Raw genomic sequence first — 18,913 nt, forward strand, 5'->3', positions numbered from 1 at the left:
AAATGAAACCATAAATGTTCTCAGCAAATTTATTTTGTCAGTGACTGACCATAAGCGGCTAAGAACATGAACTTACATTGAGAAATCTTCAAACATGATACAAAATAAAGAAATGACAAACCTAAGCTTATTCTGCTCTAAAAAAATATAAAAATCCATGATTGATTCACTATAAAATATTGCTTCTCTATCACCTAATTCTTCTTCCTGTGTCCATTCTACGATGAGGACAGTGAGCGTGTGACAGTGGTCGTGTACCAGGTCAACTACATTGCAGACATTTGCATTGAATCAACCAATGGTTGTGTGCCATATTATGTGGTTAGCTAATATGTTAAACACCTATCCAAGTATTTTGGAGATCTGCAATGTAGTCAGCCAGGAACACATACAGTTGTTAGAGGTTTCTACAAGTTGTACGCCTGACGTATGTTCAGTGAGTCTCGAAGCATCAGGTCCCGCAGGCGCCACAGTGCGTCTGCCATCGTCGTGTGGGCTCCCTTGCTCTTCAACCAATGGGAAGGGAGTCTGCTCTCCTGCTCTTTGGACAGGTGAACATCTCTCCTACGTGCTATGGAAATGTGACACTTTACTCATCACAAGTCATACCACAAACCCAAAAACTGAACAGTCCAAAAAAATGCAACAATAAATGACACCTAAGACAGCTATTCAAGAGAATGTTAGAAAACATGGTAGTACAGTGAGAAGGAAATTGTTGTAGTTCATTCAGTGTGCTGTAGGACAGGTGCATGGAAAGAAAGAAGGCAAACGCAGTACAGAAGAACAGCAAATTTGTGAGTAGAAATATACCTTTGAGAGATTGGTCCCACTTGCTGACAGTGTTGTTCTCTGCGTTCAGGCCCTCAATGTACTTGAGGTAGGCCTCAGAGTGGAGCACCCTTTGGGTCTTGGGCGGTGGAGCCACAAACATGGGGGTCGTGGGCTGGAGGTGGGAGGGTTGGCCTAGCTGGCCCATGCCTGGGTATGGTGGAGGGGCCTGCATCCCAGGCTAAGGGAGATACAGGAAAACAATAACTTTCCCACTGCATTTGGATACAATATAACATATGGAACTAATGGAAATCCAATCAGGAATCATACACAACATGCAAATAGTTCCAGATGATAGAAAGTATCAGTGCAGTAGCTCATTGGTCATTGTAAGTTAGACTTTTACCTGTTGCATGTAGTGGTGGCCTCCGGGACTTCCTTGCATGCCATTCATACCAGGACCCATCATACCTATCACAACAAGTTCCCACAAAATCGTGACAAGACGGCAAGCACTGTTGTATGAGGGTAATAGTTGTTGCATGATACATTCATAGTGTAGGCTATATAACATGGTGGATGTGCATAGAATGCATGCTGGAAAATAAACGTGTGTGATCTTTACAGAAACTGGTGAGATAAAGGGTTAGCTGTAGTCATTGCTCCACAGGCATTACATGTTTGTTCATGTGTTAATTGAGGCGAGCATGGATTCTGATGTTTGAGAGAAATTAGATATGAGAGTAGATGTGTAGAGAAGTATGTGTGTAGAGAAGTAAATGACGGTGGACCCCTGTAGTGGATGACGGACAGACAGACTGAAAAGGTAGTCAGTTGCACACGATATAGCTACGATGCAGAGCATCTTCATTCCAAACTGTCTGTCTGCCAGGCAGTCAAGCAAGCACCTCTACACACTACCTTCTTTACTTTCAATGTGTTTTGTTCTGCTGCCTGCAGCTCACCAACTCTTGAGTGCATTTTATCTCCCAGCAGACAGAGATGTTTGGCAGCCTGAGTGGTCAGTGGGCCACCACAGCATAGCCTGCCTGTAGACCAGGTAAGCCCCTCCAGCAGGAGAGACAGACACGACTGACTGGGAGCTACTGACTGACCAGGACAGGTGTGGCCTTGGCCTGGAGTGGACGGTGGCTGGTTGGGGGTCCTTACCCGGGTGGGGCATGCCAGGGTGGTACCCAGGCATACCTGGCTGGAAGTGTTGGGGGGGCATCGAGCCCATATGGTGAGGTGGCATTGGGCCCATACCCAGAAAGCCCTCATAGGGGCCGTGCATGGGCATACCGTAGGGGGGGCCATAAGCTCCCATCATGCCTTAGGAGGAGGAGGCAGGGAACGGACAACATATTCATGCATAAGTGACATGCAACTGACATGCACTACACATTCATTTATGATAAGAAAAATAAAATTCAACCAGTTAGTAGGCAAAACAAGCATGGCGTTACTGTATATATCTACATGCTGATGGAATGAAATAAAATGTTAAATAAAACAAATACTCTTGTTCATGCAGTTGAATTGGATCATGCATTTGATGCAAAACAAATAAACTGATGGAATACTATACATTTAAATGAGTAGCAACAAACAAACAACCGCAGCCTATAATGAGGATGCAGTTGCAAGGCACTGGACAATTTTCAGATAGGAGAAAAAGTTGAATAAAGGTTGAATCGTTTTAGCAGTCCAGCTAAGTCCCAAGCAATCGTGCTGTCTCCCTGAATCACAAATCAACCCCTAGCCCCTATTCTATAGAAATGTATGCACATCTGTGTGCTTAGAGGCTAGTGGTGTATTTGTGTTTCACTGCCTGTCTCTGCGAGTTAGGGGTTACCTGGACCAGGCGTCATTCCCATCATGGCCCCTACTGGGGTACCTGCTCTAGGGGAAGCTTGCTGCTGGGCTGCCCTCTCCCTCTCCTGCTGCTCCACCACCCTGGCTGCCCGCTCTGGAACAAACAGTAACATGCATGCTTCGATAGATTCATAACGCTAACATTGAAGGGACATTACAGTCCAAAATCAAAGTTTGTCAGATGTTTGGCATGGGATTTGGACTACTTTCGTGACCTGAAAACAGATTATGGAGTGTAATAATGTCCCTTTAAATAATGACATTGTCACCTGGCTGGTACATACTGATTGCAGATCTCAACCAGTGCATGAATCTACTGGTGTAACTAAAAGACTCTGTATAGACACCTCAGTACTAGCATGCTTCCCTGGCCTTCCTACCTTCATACTCTACTTTCTTGGGAGCCTCCAGGTTCCTCCACTCGGTTCCCACCAGACGGCTGAGCTCCCCAAAGGAGAAATCAGGGTGGCGGGTCTTGATGACTGAACGCATCTCACTGCTGAACAGGATGTAGCCGCTCATGTTCATCTTCCTCTTGGCTCCATCCTTCTTAGACACACCCTTTACCTTGGGCGTGGACTGTGAAGGGAAACAGGGGGTAGACGGGTCAATCAACAGTAACACGTACAGTTTTTAATTAATTCAAGCTCAATTCCATAAAGAGATTGAGAGGCCCTAGGTAGTGATGTACACATTGGTTTTGTAGGAGTGTGTGAAGAGCTTTAAGATCTAGGGGGAATGATGGTAACGGGTGTAAAATCATGGGTAGGGCTGTGTGTGATGCATGAGCGGCTGAATGGAGGGGTTATGTGGGGTTGGGTGTGTTTGATTGGAGGTAAGAGACTTGTTGGGACAAAGGTGGGTGTATGCATGGAGTTGAAAGGGTAAATCTGTTGAGGTGGGTTGTGTGTGGGCAGAAGGGTACAGCATTTGGGCAAAGGGTGTGGGTGCGTGGATGTAAGACCTGAGGAGGGGTGTAAGGCATGATGTCCAAATCGCTTGCCAGAGGGGTCTGCATGATGGGCATGGAGGGAGTCTCTGGAGCCTCGTCCTCATCCTCCAGGTCATCCAGATCCTCATCCCCCTCATCCATGTCTGCCAGCTTCATCTCCAACTCTTCAATCTTCTTATTCAGCAGAGGAGACGGCTCCTTCTGGGGCACTATCAACTTCCTGGATATGAACCAATCAGAGAAGAGGGTTGATACCAGCCAGACAAGAAACTCACATATGCCATCAAGCGAATAAAATCTTTGGCTGCAGTTCGATTCTCTTCCCTCGTTCTCCCTGAAGAGAGCAAAGCAGCTTTCTTAGCCTGGGTGTACACCAGTCCAACCCACGAGGGGGAGTGAATTAGTTCAGTGCACACTTAAGGGGGAAATTGGAATAAACGGAATAGGGCTTTTACCTGTTCTATGTTAAAGGCCCAATCAGCAGTTGAAACTATAACAAAGCGTTCTCCCGACCACTGTTTCTGTAACAATCTGAGATGCGGCTGGAGAAATATAAATCACTCAAATTTATAGACAAAGCTATGGATGCAAGGACGGACCATCCATGTTATTAAAATTATAGTTTAACCATGTTGAGGCTATACATTGTTTGTTTACAAACATTGGAGTAAAAAAAAAAAAGCTTATATTTTGGGTTCTGATGGGGTACGACATTTGAAATAAGCACATAAGTTATAATCTTCAAGAATCAATGGGTACATATGATTCATGCATATTTCCTAAATGCATGTAGCAACTGCTGATTGCCCCTTTAAAATGTTCAGTATGTGAGTGGCTCCCACCTGAAGTAGTAGATCTCGTCGTCCACCACCTTAGCGTGGAGGGAGAAGCGCTTCAGGCCTTTAAACTTCTTCATTTGCTTCTCACTCTCGATGTAGCGGCTCTCGCACAGCAACACGTCCTCCTCAGACACCTCAGTGGGCCGACACGACAGGTAGTCCTTAAAGGACGACACCACACATTTACCTGCAGGAGGGAGGGAGAGCGTGATGGTTAATTACAGGACCACTCCAGGGGGTGCTATATGTCAGAAACGGTTTTCAGAGACTAGTCTGGCAAAGGTTTGATAATGTAAACAGCAATAATGTATAGATTGAGTATTTGCATGTTGAGTGTAGTGCCTTGTAAAGTGGTAAGGTACCGATGACGCAGGTCATGGGACATGTCTCCTCCAGGTTGCTGAGAAACACCTCTCTCTTGTAAAACATCCTGGTGGGCTCGTGTTCAGTCTCCTCTGGGTGGATGAAGATGGGCCCGAAGAAGAACGCTGCTCCGTCACGCACCCACAGCTTCTCTATCCTGTTACAGCCCAATCAATTAAAACTGTTAGCTTCCTAATTGTCACATTCACAGACCTAAACCACATTTCCATATTGAAAACACAAAGCTGACTCAATTATATATTTCTGGGACTTCTCACATCCCATCTCCCTTGCCTTCTTCTCAACTGTATGGGAAAAGTAGGTCCAAGGTGCCTCCCCTCGGACCTTGTTCTTCAATACATTTTGAGGAGGCGGCGAGAGGATGTAAGGATTCGACTAAAGAGCCTCACACACAATACATATGAAGAGAAATACTAGGTTTGATTGACATACCTGCCGATGCGTGGTTTAATGAGCTCATGTGACTGGATGTAGACACAGTCTCCCACCTTCAGCCACATGTTGTTGTAGTGAAGCTGGTCATAGTATGGACAGCCTGGCTCCCCTCCAGTCATCTCCACTGGCACATCCTCACGCTCCTACACATCACACAGTAGGAGAGCACACACACTCAGTAACACTGATACAGTGTTGGCGCCACAACAACAATATTCAGCTTTACCCCTCTAACACCTTTTACACTAAGTGTACTGTGCCGACTGATATTTTCCTTTCCCGTTGTCCTTTACAGCACAGCAACTATGGTGGAAGCTTAACCAGTACAGCTTGTCTCAGTTTAGTTTGGCTCAGCAATATTTAATACATTCTAATGTTTAGTGTTATTTAATATTACATTGGAGGTATTTGCCCAATGAAGTGTTGCCTTACAAGTACAGTAATTGTGGTGGTCTTATTTGTGATGGACATGTCCTATAAGCAGGACAACGGCAATTCACTCTAAAATAAAGAGACCCCCCGTGCTCAGACCTCTCACCTTGTCAACGATGCTGCGGCTGCCGTTATCAGCCACAGCCAGCAGTTTCTCCTGATCACGTTTGGCATACATGGAGGCCACCCGGACAACGGGCAAAGGCACGTCCCGAGGGACAAACCTCACGGCGGCTGGCACGGCCCACAGCTTGATCTTTTTAAAGGCCTTGTTCCTGGCAGAATAGCGGGACTCACAGACGTACACGTCCTCTGGTCTTACTCCCTCAGGCTGCAGCTTGAAGTAATCCTGTAGAGGAAGCACACGGATGATCAGTGTGTTGGAGGGGATCAATTTAAAGCAAAGCAATGGCTAATCTTCATCACATAATAAGAAGTTCTTCGGAATACAAGGTGATTTGTAGATCGGTGATTCTGCGCAGTAGGACTGCAATGTGGGTTGGGGGGTAAATCGATATATAATATCCCAATATGTAACTTTGACGATATAGCGTATCTTTTTGACAATATTGTGCTAGTTGGCTGTACCTGCATTAAAATAGGGAGTTTTAGGCACTTGTTTCAATGACTGATCAAAACTGGTTTTCCATTGGCTCTCTCGTATATGGCGAGCAATATGTTTGGAACCTTGAGTCGCAATAAAAAAATAATCACAGTATCAAATCGCAAACGCATTGTATCGGCACCAAAGTATCATGATAACATTGTATCGTGAGGTCCCTGGCAATTCCCTGCCCTAGTAGTCAATGCATCTTATATTACAAATGACATTACAATTCAGCTCAAATAATGATGTTATCTAATCCAATAGATGAGCATAACATTTCAATTGAATTACATACATCTATGTCGCAGGTGTGTGCATTTTTTATTTTACCTTTATTTAACCAGGCAAGTCAGTTAAGAGCAAATTCTTATTTTCAATGACGGCCTAGGAACAGTGGGTTAACTGCCTGTTCAGGGGCAGAACGACAGATTTGTACCTTGTCAGCTCGGGGGTTTGAACTTGCAACCTTCCGGTTACTAGTCCAACACTAACCACTAGGCTAACCATTCAGATAGATACATGACCTTACCTTGACAAACATGACCATGCATTTGCCCAGTATCTTGCTGACTAGTACTTTGTTGAAGTAGTCACTCTTGAAGACCTCTTGCTGGAGGAACTTGCGTGTTGCCAGATGGAAGGTCTCACCGGGCCTGTAGAACCAACAGCCATACAGCCACTTCTCGCCTACACACATGGAAAAACAGAATAACACATTACTGACAGTAAAGCAGTGTGTGTGTGTGTGCGTCTCAAAGTGTGTGTCGTGTTGGTTACCTGCTTCGTCCTCCCACAGGCGCTCGATGCAGACGATGTGAGGCTTGCGGTTGGCCTCGCCCAGCTGCACGTAGACACAGTCTCCCACGTGGTAGGTGCTGTTCTCAAAGCTGCAGTCCTGACTGTACATCCTCTCTGGCCCTGCACCTCCCCCAGCTGGGTCCTCAGCCTTCTCTCCCTCCTCTGGAAGCCACATAGAATATGATAATACATCAACCTCACATTATATAGGCCTCAGACTCAGTCACAACCACCTGCACTGACACACACCCGGCCCCATGCCATCACACACCTTTATTCTCCTCCTCCCTCTTCAGTTTGTCCTCCTCCATCTCCTTGGGTAGTTTCTCTCTCTTCTCCTGCTCTACGTCACTGTGCATGTGTTTAGAGGTGTAGCTGAGAGCCGGGGAGAGGAGGATCTCACCGTTCTTACACAGCTCATCTCTGATCTTTATAAAGAACTGCTGCAGCTCCACCGCATCCTCAAAGATCTCAGAGTCTGTCCTGTGAAGGGACAGGGCAAGGCATGCAGGGTCAAAGGTTGAGGGTTCACGGAGAGATCAGTTAGATTTAACTTGGTTACTGGTTTAAGTTGTGGCATGTTTCAGCTTTCTATCAATGCTGCAATCTAGAATCAGATGCATAAACTCAAACACAAAACAAAGACTCAGAAAGGTTGGAGAGCAATTCAAAGCGACAAAGGCCTTTCTAATGATGTGCAGACTACGTACCTGTGCAGGCGCCTGGCCTTCTCCAGCACCTCAAACATGTGCTCCTGGAACACGTCCAGCCTGCGGTAGCGTCCTCGCTCCACGTTGGCCCGGATCACGTCAAAGTTGAGCAGAGGCTTCTCTGGGCTGGCCGGGTCCTGTTGAGGTTAGTTCACTTAGTTTAATGGTCGTTCAGAACTTTTTATTAAAAACTCAATGACTGCTATTACAATAAACATAAGCATTTCTAAATGCTACACATCTTTGTTTAAATCTAAAAGAGTCTGACCGGAGGCCATTTGAGTGCGGATTTAGTTTTGCCTGTTAGATCACACTGAATAAGATTACAGACAGGGGGCACCTGATCCTAGATCAGCACTCCTACCCTGATAAACTGTGAATACGGCCCCCATGTAGGGTACGGACGATCTCACATCGCTTACCTGGGCAGGGATCTCAGCCAGTGAGTCGCTGTAACACCTCCCCTCCTCGTCTTGGTGCCCAAGCACAGACATAAACAGGTTCCTGATCAGCTCCCTGACTAGAGGCCCCACAGCAGGGGGCGAGCCACCCTCCTCCACTCCCTCCTGCAGCCTGCGGGTCTCCAGGAGGACGCGGTGGAGAAGCAGAGCGTCGCGGTAGATCAGGCTCTCTGGCTCGTTGTAGGTACAGGCGTTGTTGAACATCAGGGCAAAGTCTTCCACCAGTGCATCCACGTCCTGATAACGGCCGCCCGCCATGTGGCTAGAGAAGAGGAAGAACATAGGACTTTATTTATTTTCTTTCTAAAAAGATTAGTATTTTTTGCTTTATTGGCTCCCAACCCCACACACACGAGGTTGGAGCACAGGGCGCACTTTAGGGGACAAGTGCCGTGCTCAAGGGCACAACACCAGAAGATGGTACATCTAGGATACCGATACCAGAAACCCTTCAGTTGCTGGCTCACTCTGCACCAGATTCAAACAGGGCTAACTTACAGTTCCTGGCCCAGCTCTCTAACCTCTCAGCAACCTCACCTCTAGCTAGCCACACACAGGTTAGCCTGTAGCTTACCTGCGCAGGCGCTCCATGTCGATGGGCCTCTTGATGGTGGAGTAGTAGTCAGGCAGCTCAGCGCGGGACGGAAGGCGCAAGAAGATGGTGGAGATACGTCGCCCCCTGCCGTCTGTGTAGTTCCTCACAGCATCATACAGCTCATTGAGGCGCTGCTGCAGCGGGGTCAGGTATTTATTGGACTTCTTAGGAGACGCGCCACTCTTTCCTACAGAGAGAGATGGTGAAAAACATGCATGTGAAAGGGACAAAGTACAAAAATATGTGAGAATTTTCATGTAAATGTTATCAGGACAACAATATACATTTAGCCTTTACTCTCGTTTTTAAAAATGTTTATACATATTTCAGAAGTGCTGTTAAACACCCATAGAAGAGAGTCAAACATACTTAGTTTGAGTTTAGGAGATCCCATGTTGTCAGTGCCCTCCTCAGGAGAAGCTCCTAGCTCCTTCCGCTTGTCCTTCACGATCTTCTCCAGGATGTCAGCATCATCATAAACCTCCACAGCAAAACAGGTCATTCAATCCTCCCTCCCATGTTGTAAATTTAGCCCAGGGTGGTGTTCATTAGGGCATAGCATAGCAAAGCAAAATTCTGTTTCTTATTGGCCAAGTTCAGGTAATAACTCCCCGTTTTACTTTATCTTATGCCTACGGAACACTTTGTGACATGGCCCTGTGAGTGATTGGCAGTGGTCCTACCTGAGATCCCTCCTCGTTATAGTGGCGTGCGTTGCGGAACATCAGCCTCATGTCGTCCATAAGGGCCTCTTCGGTGGCGTAGCGCTCTGAGCGGATGTTATGCTCCATGGTCTTAAGATCCATGGGCTCCAGGATCACCTGATAGAAGGGAGGAGTTAGGTTCATAGATTAGCCGATCTACAGCATCCGTATCGATACCAACATTAGGGAATCAAAAATGTAAATGTTAAAGTAATATTTTCCATTGCTGGACCAAGATCTATGTTTCAAATAAACAAGATTCTGCTTTGATTTAAAATGTGTGGCTTTTCTCCAATGCAATAGGATGTCCAGTACTCACTATATTCTGTTAGGGGGGAAAGAGAGAAAGAAAAAAAACTTTTCATCTTTGTCTTAGCAGCCCTAGCAAACTAGTGGATTGTGAAAACCTGGTGTTGACTTCATGCCTACCTTGTAGTAGTCTGCGTAATCCTTCTTGGAGGGCTTCACCATGAACAGATCACAGAGCCTCCGGTTGGTCCCTGCTTCTCTGGCTTCAGTCACTGCAGCATACAGTGCCTTCATACGGTTCTTCTTCACATTCTTCTTATGGCTAAATGGCAAGAGGTGGTTATATTCAATAAAATGTTTTTATAAAAAGTATGAATTTCAGCACCCCGCGGATGGGCCACAGTTATACAGGACAAAAATAGGTACAGATAAAAATATACATTCAAAAAACTCTTAAAGTACCAACTGATGGTGACTCAATCGCACGACCAGTTATCAAAACTCAACTCCACCTCGATATAAGAGAACGGAGTTGGGCTGCCTGCAGGCAACTTGAATTGAGTCTAATTACCTTGGCAAAGGGTAAACTTAAAAGCAGGAAGGCAGCAGATGTAGATAAACACAACAAAAAATAGTGAGAATGAAAGCTATAGCTGGTTGACTTGGTGTGAGATGTCAACGATTGCATCTATCTAGATGTGGTAATGAAAGAATGAGAGCGAGGGAGGGAGGAGTAGGGGGGGGGTCCTACCTTTTCTTCTTGGTCGCACTGCCAGTGCCTGTGTCAGAGGACAGAATGCTGTCCTGATCCTCTTCATCTCCTCTCCTCAACAGCTCCCTCTTCTTCATCTGCAAAACATTCATTACATATCACGGTCAACAATAGCGTACCCACCATTCAGTCTTTTATACACAGAAACACTACCAGAATTTACATTTCAATGTCTTGTATTCCTAGTTTCATTCCCAACTCAACAGAAAGAAATCCTACCAGTGTACTCTGAATGACTGTTTATTATATTCAGCCCTTTCCTAAACAATCAACAGTATAAAAAGGCAGATAAGGTCCAATACCCTACTGACCAGCAGGATCTGCTGCAGCCGCAGGGCCCGTTTGAAGATGGCCGAGTTGGGCACGTTGTAGCGCTTAGCGTTCTCAAACATCAGAGTGAGGTCAGAGTCCATCTGCTCCACGCTCTGGTACTCCCCGTTCTTCATCTTCTCCCTGGGACAGAGGACAAGGTCAGTCATCATTCACTGACGGGTTTATGTATATCCAAAGTAGCAACAGGAGCTGGGCAAAAAGAAGGTCCAAAGAGTTTTGCTGATCACAAAAGAATATCACATTTGGGAGAAGCAAAACAGGGAGTGGGGACATGATCTTTTCCTCCAGTTCATCATTCAATGACGTTAGTTAGACGGAGAAAAACTCTCCATGTACAGTACCTATAGGACGATGTACTGTAGTAGCCTATTCCTACCTGATCTGCTGGAGGGCGATGGGCTGTTTGACCTGCTGATAGTAGTCAGGGTATTCTTTCCTGGAGGGCACCTGGAGGAAGGGTTCAGAGAGGAGCTGTCCCTGGCTGTTCCTGCCCCCCCTCACAGCCTCATATAGCTGGAACACTGGGTTACCCATGTCCATACTGAAGCTCAGGCACTCCGCCTCAGACTCACCCTCGTCATAATGCACAGAGCCTGGAACACGATAGAGGAGTGCACACAATTAGTCACATATACTTATCCCTACTGAAACAAAGCTATGAAGAGGGTTTGGTCTCAAAGATTAAACAATTCAACTCTAGTTAGTGTGTGTATGTGTTGAGACAAACTCGCCAGAGAGCAGGGCGTCCTCGTCACTCTCTGAGCCGTACTGCAGAGCCAGAGTGATGGCAGAGAGACGGTCTCCTTGGGCTGACCTCCGGTTCCTGATGCGGACACTGGTCTTAGTGGGCTCAGCATGGTCGATCTCAGTCTTTCTCTGGATAAAGACCTTCTTGATGGTGTTAGCATCCTTAACATCAAATTAGGGAAAGCATTGTGATTAGTGTGCTTTGTATAGCATCTACAGTACATTTGGAAAGTTGTAGACATGCAGTAAAATCTAGAGTATAACATAGCTCTACTGAAACTAGACTTTTAGCTCAATTGTACACCAGAACATATGAGAATACAGAAATGCAGCATAATATATATTATATTCAGCATAAGATAAATATACCTTAAAAACCTGAGATCCTGGTTCATTGTATGTTTTTGCATTTTTCGCCAGAAGGTCAACATCCTTGGCCATGGCGGTGACACTTTTGTAGTACCCAATCTGAAAAAGACAAATAATCAGTAGTAGTCACAAGAAATCATGGTTAGGTTACACAGTTATATCTTATATAATTACACAACGCAAGAAATTATGTCAAGTAGGCCTATATTAACTTGTTCATGTATCAATATGCTTAAATCAATTAGATGTCAATCAATTCTACACAAATCACAATGCTTCAGGAGGTGAATAGGATACTTGTATTCTCTGAGCGATGGCTCTAAGATCAATGGGCTCCTTGATAACGGCATAGTAGTCTGGGTAGTGCATTTTGGAAGGCAGCTTCTGAAAGAGCTCACTGATGACCCGTCCTGATGTGTCCGTGTATGACACCACAGCATCCAACAGCTGCTCCAAAACCTCCTTCAGGCAGCTCGGTGGAGTCTGCAGATCAGAGCATACAGGAACAATAAGCTATGATCCCAAGCACATCCACTGACTATGCAACTTGAGTTGCAAGTGTTACAGAGCTTATAAAGAATGGTTCAACTTAGCTTGACAGTAGCAGTTGTAGACACATTAAAAGTGATAATGAACAGTATTAGGTGGTTGACCTGACACGAGATATGAGCTATCGAGATGTATTTTATATTCTATGATAGATGCACAGCAGCAAGGAAATCGAAGATCATGACAGAGGTAAAAACTGATTTGTCCAGATGATCTTTACCTCATCTTCAGTGGAGAGAGCAGGATTATCCAGCATGTCTTCACCATCGTCATCATCTTCATCACCATCCCCTGGCTGCACAAACTCATTCCTGATGTGAACGTAGAGTTCCCACAGCCTGCAGGCTGCCTTGTACTCTTCACTCTCAGCCTGATAAGTCAGAGATAAAACCATGACTAACCTGCAGTGTTTGAAGGATGTTTTTCCTACTAGTCAAAGAGTAACAATGTTAATAGTCAAAGTGTAATGGCACAACGTACAGCATAATCAAGCCTTCAATAGATTTTCATCTCAGAGTTTCCACTGAACATAGTGTGTGTGTCACCTTATAGTAGTTCTTGGCATTGTTGAACATAAGCTGGAAATCAGCAGTGAGCTGCTCCACATCTTGGTAATCCTCTGACTTGAGCTTCTGCTGGATCTTGGTCATGTCTATGGGCTGGGACACCACCTCATAGTAGTCTGGCAGGTTCCTGGAGGAGGGAGAGGCAGATAGAGAAAAAGCCTCCAGGTTACTTCTACATTAAGTCTATGGTCATTTGGCATCAAATGTTAGAAAGTGGGTTGAAATGGGTGGGGAGGGATTACTTGGACATGTCAAAAAAATAAACAGGTTAAGTTTTCTGTTGCGAATGTTTTGTTACAGTGTGCCCTGATGAAATGACCCACCCATCTCTAATGTAAAATGGTACATTACCTTCTCTTTGGTACCCTGATGAACAGCTCACAAAGCAGCCTCCCCTGGTCATCCTTGTGGTCCCTGACAGTGTTGTACAACTCATGGCACACAGCAATCTGTTTTACACAAAACATGGTCAAACAATGTGTGTCAAAGCAGGTTACAGTACACAAATCCAAGTTTGGGATACTTCACTGAATCACACGAATAAAACATGACAAAGCTGCCCAAATGTCAAACAACAAGGATGTTAAGAATAACAAGCTTTAATTAAGGGGATAGTTAGTTTGGTCTGATCTCAATCATTTCATACATCAGCGCTAGAACTAAGAAAATCAACTCACAGGGTCTACTGTAGGAACATTAAAGGCTCTTCGTCTTTTTCGTCCGCTTCCAGGAGTGGAGGATGCATCGTCAAAGTCCCCTCCGCTCACACTACTGGAGGGAGAGGTGGCCCTTCTTCTTTTCGAACTCATTTGCATAACTGATGGTACCTTAAAAAATATATATTTTTTTTTTCCACCTTTATTAAAAATAAATAAAGAAAACACACCGCGTTAGCTTGGTGGCTAGGTAACGTTAACTCTGCAACTTACTGTATAATATATTATACACACTGACTAGCCCTGTAACCTTAAATAATTGTTTGTTGAGACTGATATCAACGCAAATATGACCATGTTCCCTTTAAAGTTGTTAGCTAACTAACTACTTAGCTTGCTACGTAGCCGCTAGTTATACGTTTATGCTCACGTTAGTTTGTTAGCTAGGTATTTCAAACGCGGGACACGGAGATCTTCGTATACTATTGGTTTATTTCGCTATCTAGCGATACTTCATTTAACTTAACCATAACAAATATAGAGCAACGGCGGTAGCAGACCGTTAGCGCGTAGCTAGCTAATGTAGCTAACTAGCTACTGTAGCTGCTAACATTCCAGCTACAAACAAAGGCGAGCGCCTAAAATGTTCGCTACACGCTCAAACAGAAATTCGATCAATTAACTAGCAAGCTAGTTGTAATGTTAGCTACTTTGTTAAACTAATTTAAGAAAAAGTGCAAAGCAGGCTTACCTCAACTGTTATATATTTCCCTGAGCAAAATAATGTGTTGTACTGTATATCTAGCTAAAGTAAATTCATATGAAACGTTAGCTAGTCAAGCGCCTCCCCATGATTGCCGGAAGTGACAATATACAGCTGCGTTCGATTTAGAAAAAGTGGGAAATAGCAAAGATTAATTTCCTAGAGCTGGGAACAATTCCAAACCTACAACATTATCCTAACCCTAACCACCTGAATGGTTTATATCTGATTTAATGTAATAGATAAATACCCAGTCTGAGGTCCTGAAGAACTAGACTAAGTTAATTTGGTTGCGTTGAGAATGTGCCTTGCAGGTAACATAGATAGATGTCTGGAATGGTAACAACCTCAATACAGATTCGATTGAATTGACATGCAATATTAGTCAACAATTCTCCGAATCAACATTATTTTGTTTTAAAATTCTCAAATTAAATCTCAGACGAAATTTCTATTGTAATCTATTGTATGTCATGAAATTGCACCCCCTCATGAATAGCCAGCCCAAATAGCTTATAATAACATCATCATGAAGTCTAATGCTTTAGGCAATAAAATCCATGTCAGGCGATATAGTTCATTTAAGGTAGGTCCAGATAGTGGGCTACTTTTTATTCAATGATTTAGGACTGTTTCATTTCCTGAGCTCTGAAGGGAGTACCCTTCTTGGCGTTAGGCGAGTAGCCTGAACTGGTCTAGCGATGCGCACAGAGAGCCAAACCTGAAACCGCCCTTTGAGAGGGAGAAGGGATTCTTGAGCTCCGTGCATTCAGGTAAGATTTTAATTGTATTTGGATGCATAAGAAAATGTAACCACCTTTCAGTTTTTTGGCCTCGGGTATATTATCGCCGTAGACTATTCTATAGCCTTCCTAATCCTATCCAACCGGAGCATCTTCGATTTTGCATAAACTGTCTTCTTATACCGTAGCCGACAATTCATATCCAATATGCTCTTATATGCTTGTTAGACTATACCTTTGAACGTTGAGAACATGCTTAGGCCTATGCACAGCGCACCCACACACTCCTTTCATTTTCATTTCAACAATCGCCTATTGATGTGCGCTGTACTTGTACTTGGATATATTAAAATATGTTTGTATGATAATAGTGTAGATTACATTTTTTGTCAGTTCTGATTCATAATTTCACTGGTCAACCCGTCTGCTATAGTACCGTTTTCGTTGACGGCCTAATCGTGCCAAGAAAGACCAGAATGTTTCTCACTAAATTAAAAGTATACATATTGTAATCCAATCCATTCCATATGATAACGATTTATTTTCTGAATCTTTCTATCTTATATTTCAAGTGTTGTCATAGCCTGTTGGAATTTGAATAAAGCTAGAAGAACTATGAGGCTATGGAACAAGTTGTTGCATCTTTCCCAAGCAATTGGTGATATTCTGCTATAGCCTATTCGGACTCTGGCTGTCCTTACTACTTACTATTTATACATAGAGCAATAATGTCCAGGACTTCCACACATTTCCTTGTGACTATGGGTGCACTGTGCTATACACTGGGACTTGGCCAACAGGGTACTAATTGTCATGATCAGTTCTTGACAGGTTGGTTTTAAATACACTTGTTGGAGAGGTTGTCAACAAATGTCAGGGTTCAGCTAAATCTCCCTTTCTCTGTAGTTGTAAACAAGTACACTCAAAATACAAAAGTATGTGGACACATTCAAATGAGTGAATTTGGCTATTTCAGCCACATCAATTGCTGATAGGTGTATAAAATCAAGCACACATCCATACAATCTCCATAGAGAAACATTGGCAGCAGAATGGCCTTACTGAAGAGCTCAGTCGCTGTGGCACGGTCATAGGATGCCATCTTTCCAAAAAGTCAGTTTGTCAAGGTTCTACCCTGCTAGAGCTGCCCCGGTCAACTGTAAGTGCTGTTATTGTGAACTGTAAATATCTAGGAGCAACCACGGCTAAGCCGTGAAGTGGTAGGCCACACAAGCTCACAGAACGGGACCACTCACTGCTGAAGCGCGTAGCGCATGAAAACCGTCTGTCCTCGATTGCAACACTCACTACAGAGTTCCTAACTGCTTCTGGAAGCAACGTCAGCACAATGACTGTTTGTCGGGAGCTTCTTGAAATGGGTTTCCATGGGCCAAGCATCCACACACAAGCCTAAGATTACCATGCGTGATGCCAAGCATCGGCTAGAGTGGTGTAAAGCTCGCCGCCACTGGACTCTGGAGCAGTGAAAACGCGTTCTCTGGAGTGATGAATCACACTTCACCATCTGGTAGTATGATGGACGAATCTGGGTTTGGCTGATGCCACGAGAACGCTACCTGCCGTAATGCATAGTGCCAACCCTAAAGTTGCAACTTCGGGATGCTGGCCTTCTAGGCAGAGTTGCAAAGAAAAGCCATATCTCAGACTGGCCAGTAAAAGTAGAAGACTAAGATGGGGAAAATAACAGACACTGACTGGACAGAGGAACTCTGCCTAGAAGGTCAGCATCCCGGAGTCGCCTCTTCACTGTTGATGTTGAGACTGGTGTTTTGCTTAATTAATGAAGCTGCCAGCTGAGGACTTGTGAGGCGTCTGTTTCTCAAACTAGACACTCTAATGTACATGTCCTCTTGCTCAGTTGTGCACCGGGGCCTCCCACGCCTCTTTCTATTCTGGTTAGGGCCAGTTTGCTCTGTTCTGTGAAGGGAGTAGTACACAGCTTTGAACCACATCTTCAGTTTCTTGGCAATTTCACGCATGGAATAGCCTTCATTTCTCAGAACTAGAATATACTGACGAGTTTCAGAAGAAAGCTCTTTGTTTCTTGCCATTTAGAGCCTGTAATCGAACCCGCAAACGCTGATGCTCCAGATACTCAACTAGTTTAAAGAAGGCCAGTTTTATTGCTTCTTTAATTAGGACAACAGTTTTCAGCTGTGCTAACATAATTGCAAAAGTGTTTTCTAATGATCAATTAGCCTTTTAAAATTTAGAACCTAGATTAGCTAAAACAACGTGCCATTGGAACATGGTTGCTGATAATTGGCCTTTGTACGTCTATGTAGATACAGCTGGAAATGCATGATTTTGTATGGAATAAGAGTCATTTACAACTTCTACACTGTATGTGATCAATATGATGTTATTTTAATAGACAAAAAAAAGTGCTTTTCTTTCAAAAACAAGTGACCCCAAACTTTTGAATGGTACTATATATATATATACACACACACACAGTGGGGAGAACAAGTATTTGATACACTGCCGATTTTGCAGGTTTTCCTACTTACAAAGCATGTAGAGGTCTAAAACAAAAATCCAGAAAATCACATTGTATGATTTTTAAGTCATTCATTTGTATTTTATTGCAAGACATAAGTATTTGATACATCAGAAAAGCAGAACCTAATATTTGGTACAGAAACTGTTGTTTGCAATTACAGAGATCATACGTTTCCTGTAGTTCTTGACCAGGTTTGCACACACTGCAGCAGGGATTTTAGCCCACTCCTCCATACAGACCTTCTACAGATCCTTCAGGTTTTGGGGCTATCACTGGGCAATACGGACTTTCAGCTCCCTCCAAAGATTTTCTATTGGGTTCAGGTCTGGAGACTGGCTAGGCCACTCCAGGACCTTGAGATGCTTCTTACGGAGCCACTCCTTAGTTGCCCTGGCTGTGTGTTTCAGGTCGTTGTCATGCTGGAAGACCCAGCCACGACCCATCTTCAATGCTCTTACTGAGGGAAGGAGGTTGTGGGCCAAGATCTCGCAATACATGGCCCCATCCACCCTCCCCTCAATACGGTGCAGTCGTCCTGTCCCCTTTGCAGAAAAGCATCCCCAAAGAATGATGTTTCCACCTCCATGCTTCACGGTTGGGATGGTGCTCTTGGGGTTGTACTCATCCTTCTTCTTCCTCCAAACACAGCAAGTGGAGTTTAGACCAAAAATGCTCTATTTTTGTCTCTTCAGACCACATGACCTTCTCCCAATCCTCCTCTGGATCATCCAGATGGTCATTGGCAAACTTCAGATGGGCCTGGACATGCACTGGCTTGAGCACGGGGACCTTGCGTGCGCTGCAGGATTTTAATCCATGATGGCGTAGTGTGTTACTAATGGTTTTCTTTGAGACTGTGGTCCCAGCTCTCTTCAGGTCATTGACCAGGTCCTGCCGTGTAGGTCTGGGCTGATCCCTCACCTTCCTCATGATCATTGATTCCCCACGAGGTGAGATCTTGCATGGAGCCCCAGACCGAGGGTGATTGACTGTCATCTTGAACTTCTTCCATTTTCTAATAATTGCACCAACAGTTGTTGCCTTCTCACCAAGCTGCTTGCCTATTGTCCTGTAAC

At 44.4% G+C, this 18,913-nt stretch overlaps 2 protein-coding genes across 6 annotated transcripts in view; one reads left to right on the forward strand and one right to left on the reverse strand.

Moving 5' to 3' along the window:
• Positions 1 to 13: 13 nt before the first annotated feature.
• On the reverse strand, positions 14 to 14,698 carry LOC110528340 (protein polybromo-1). 5 transcript variants are annotated; one of them, XM_036983915.2, is made up of 31 exons: positions 14,559 to 14,698; positions 13,829 to 14,007; positions 13,503 to 13,600; positions 13,131 to 13,278; positions 12,806 to 12,955; positions 12,334 to 12,519; positions 12,037 to 12,135; positions 11,652 to 11,829; positions 11,297 to 11,513; positions 10,899 to 11,040; positions 10,567 to 10,664; positions 9,996 to 10,137; positions 9,546 to 9,683; positions 9,232 to 9,343; positions 8,842 to 9,049; positions 8,229 to 8,529; positions 7,807 to 7,943; positions 7,368 to 7,579; positions 7,076 to 7,258; positions 6,828 to 6,985; positions 5,798 to 6,040; positions 5,257 to 5,402; positions 4,803 to 4,960; positions 4,444 to 4,627; positions 3,614 to 3,821; positions 3,030 to 3,228; positions 2,630 to 2,743; positions 1,945 to 2,106; positions 1,181 to 1,245; positions 814 to 1,012; positions 14 to 571 (listed from the first exon to the last, which is right to left on the reverse strand). In XM_036983915.2, the coding sequence occupies exons 2-31, from the start codon at positions 13,964 to 13,966 to the stop codon at positions 408 to 410; spliced, it is 4,887 nt and encodes a 1,628-aa protein (XP_036839810.1). In that variant the 5' UTR covers positions 13,967 to 14,007; positions 14,559 to 14,698; the 3' UTR covers positions 14 to 407. The 5 variants fall into 5 exon arrangements, with proteins under 5 accessions (XP_036839810.1, XP_090097793.1, XP_090097795.1 ...); XM_090241667.1 differs by having other exon boundaries at positions 13,829 to 13,978; positions 14,559 to 14,675; XM_090241669.1 differs by lacking the exon at positions 1,945 to 2,106 and having other exon boundaries at positions 2,672 to 2,743.
• Positions 14,699 to 15,222: 524 nt separating this feature from the next.
• The window catches only part of LOC110528342 (calcium/calmodulin-dependent protein kinase type 1-like), a 38,237-nt gene continuing 34,546 nt past the window's right edge, over positions 15,223 to 18,913 (forward strand). Inside the window, exon 1 of the mRNA XM_036983921.2 lies at positions 15,223 to 15,343. The gene's annotated coding sequence lies outside the window, so the exon portion shown is untranslated. The remainder of the gene's footprint in view (positions 15,344 to 18,913) is intronic.

Source organism: Oncorhynchus mykiss, chromosome 7 (genome assembly GCF_057628025.1).
Source record: "Oncorhynchus mykiss isolate SJ-2025 chromosome 7, ASM5762802v1, whole genome shotgun sequence".
Taxonomy (NCBI): domain Eukaryota; kingdom Metazoa; phylum Chordata; class Actinopteri; order Salmoniformes; family Salmonidae; genus Oncorhynchus; species Oncorhynchus mykiss.

Coding starts and splice junctions, on each gene's coding strand:
- LOC110528340 (XM_036983915.2), bottom strand. CDS start 13,966: ATGCAAATGAGTTCGAAAAGAAGAAGGGCCACCTCTCCCTCCAGTAGT. Junction 11,041..11,296: donor ATCGCCCTCCAGCAGATCAG/GTAGGAATAGGC, acceptor CCTCTGTCCCAG/GGAGAAGATGAAGAACGGGG. Junction 1,246..1,944: donor CCCTGGCATGCCCCACCCGG/GTAAGGACCCCC, acceptor TTGTTGTGATAG/GTATGATGGGTCCTGGTATG.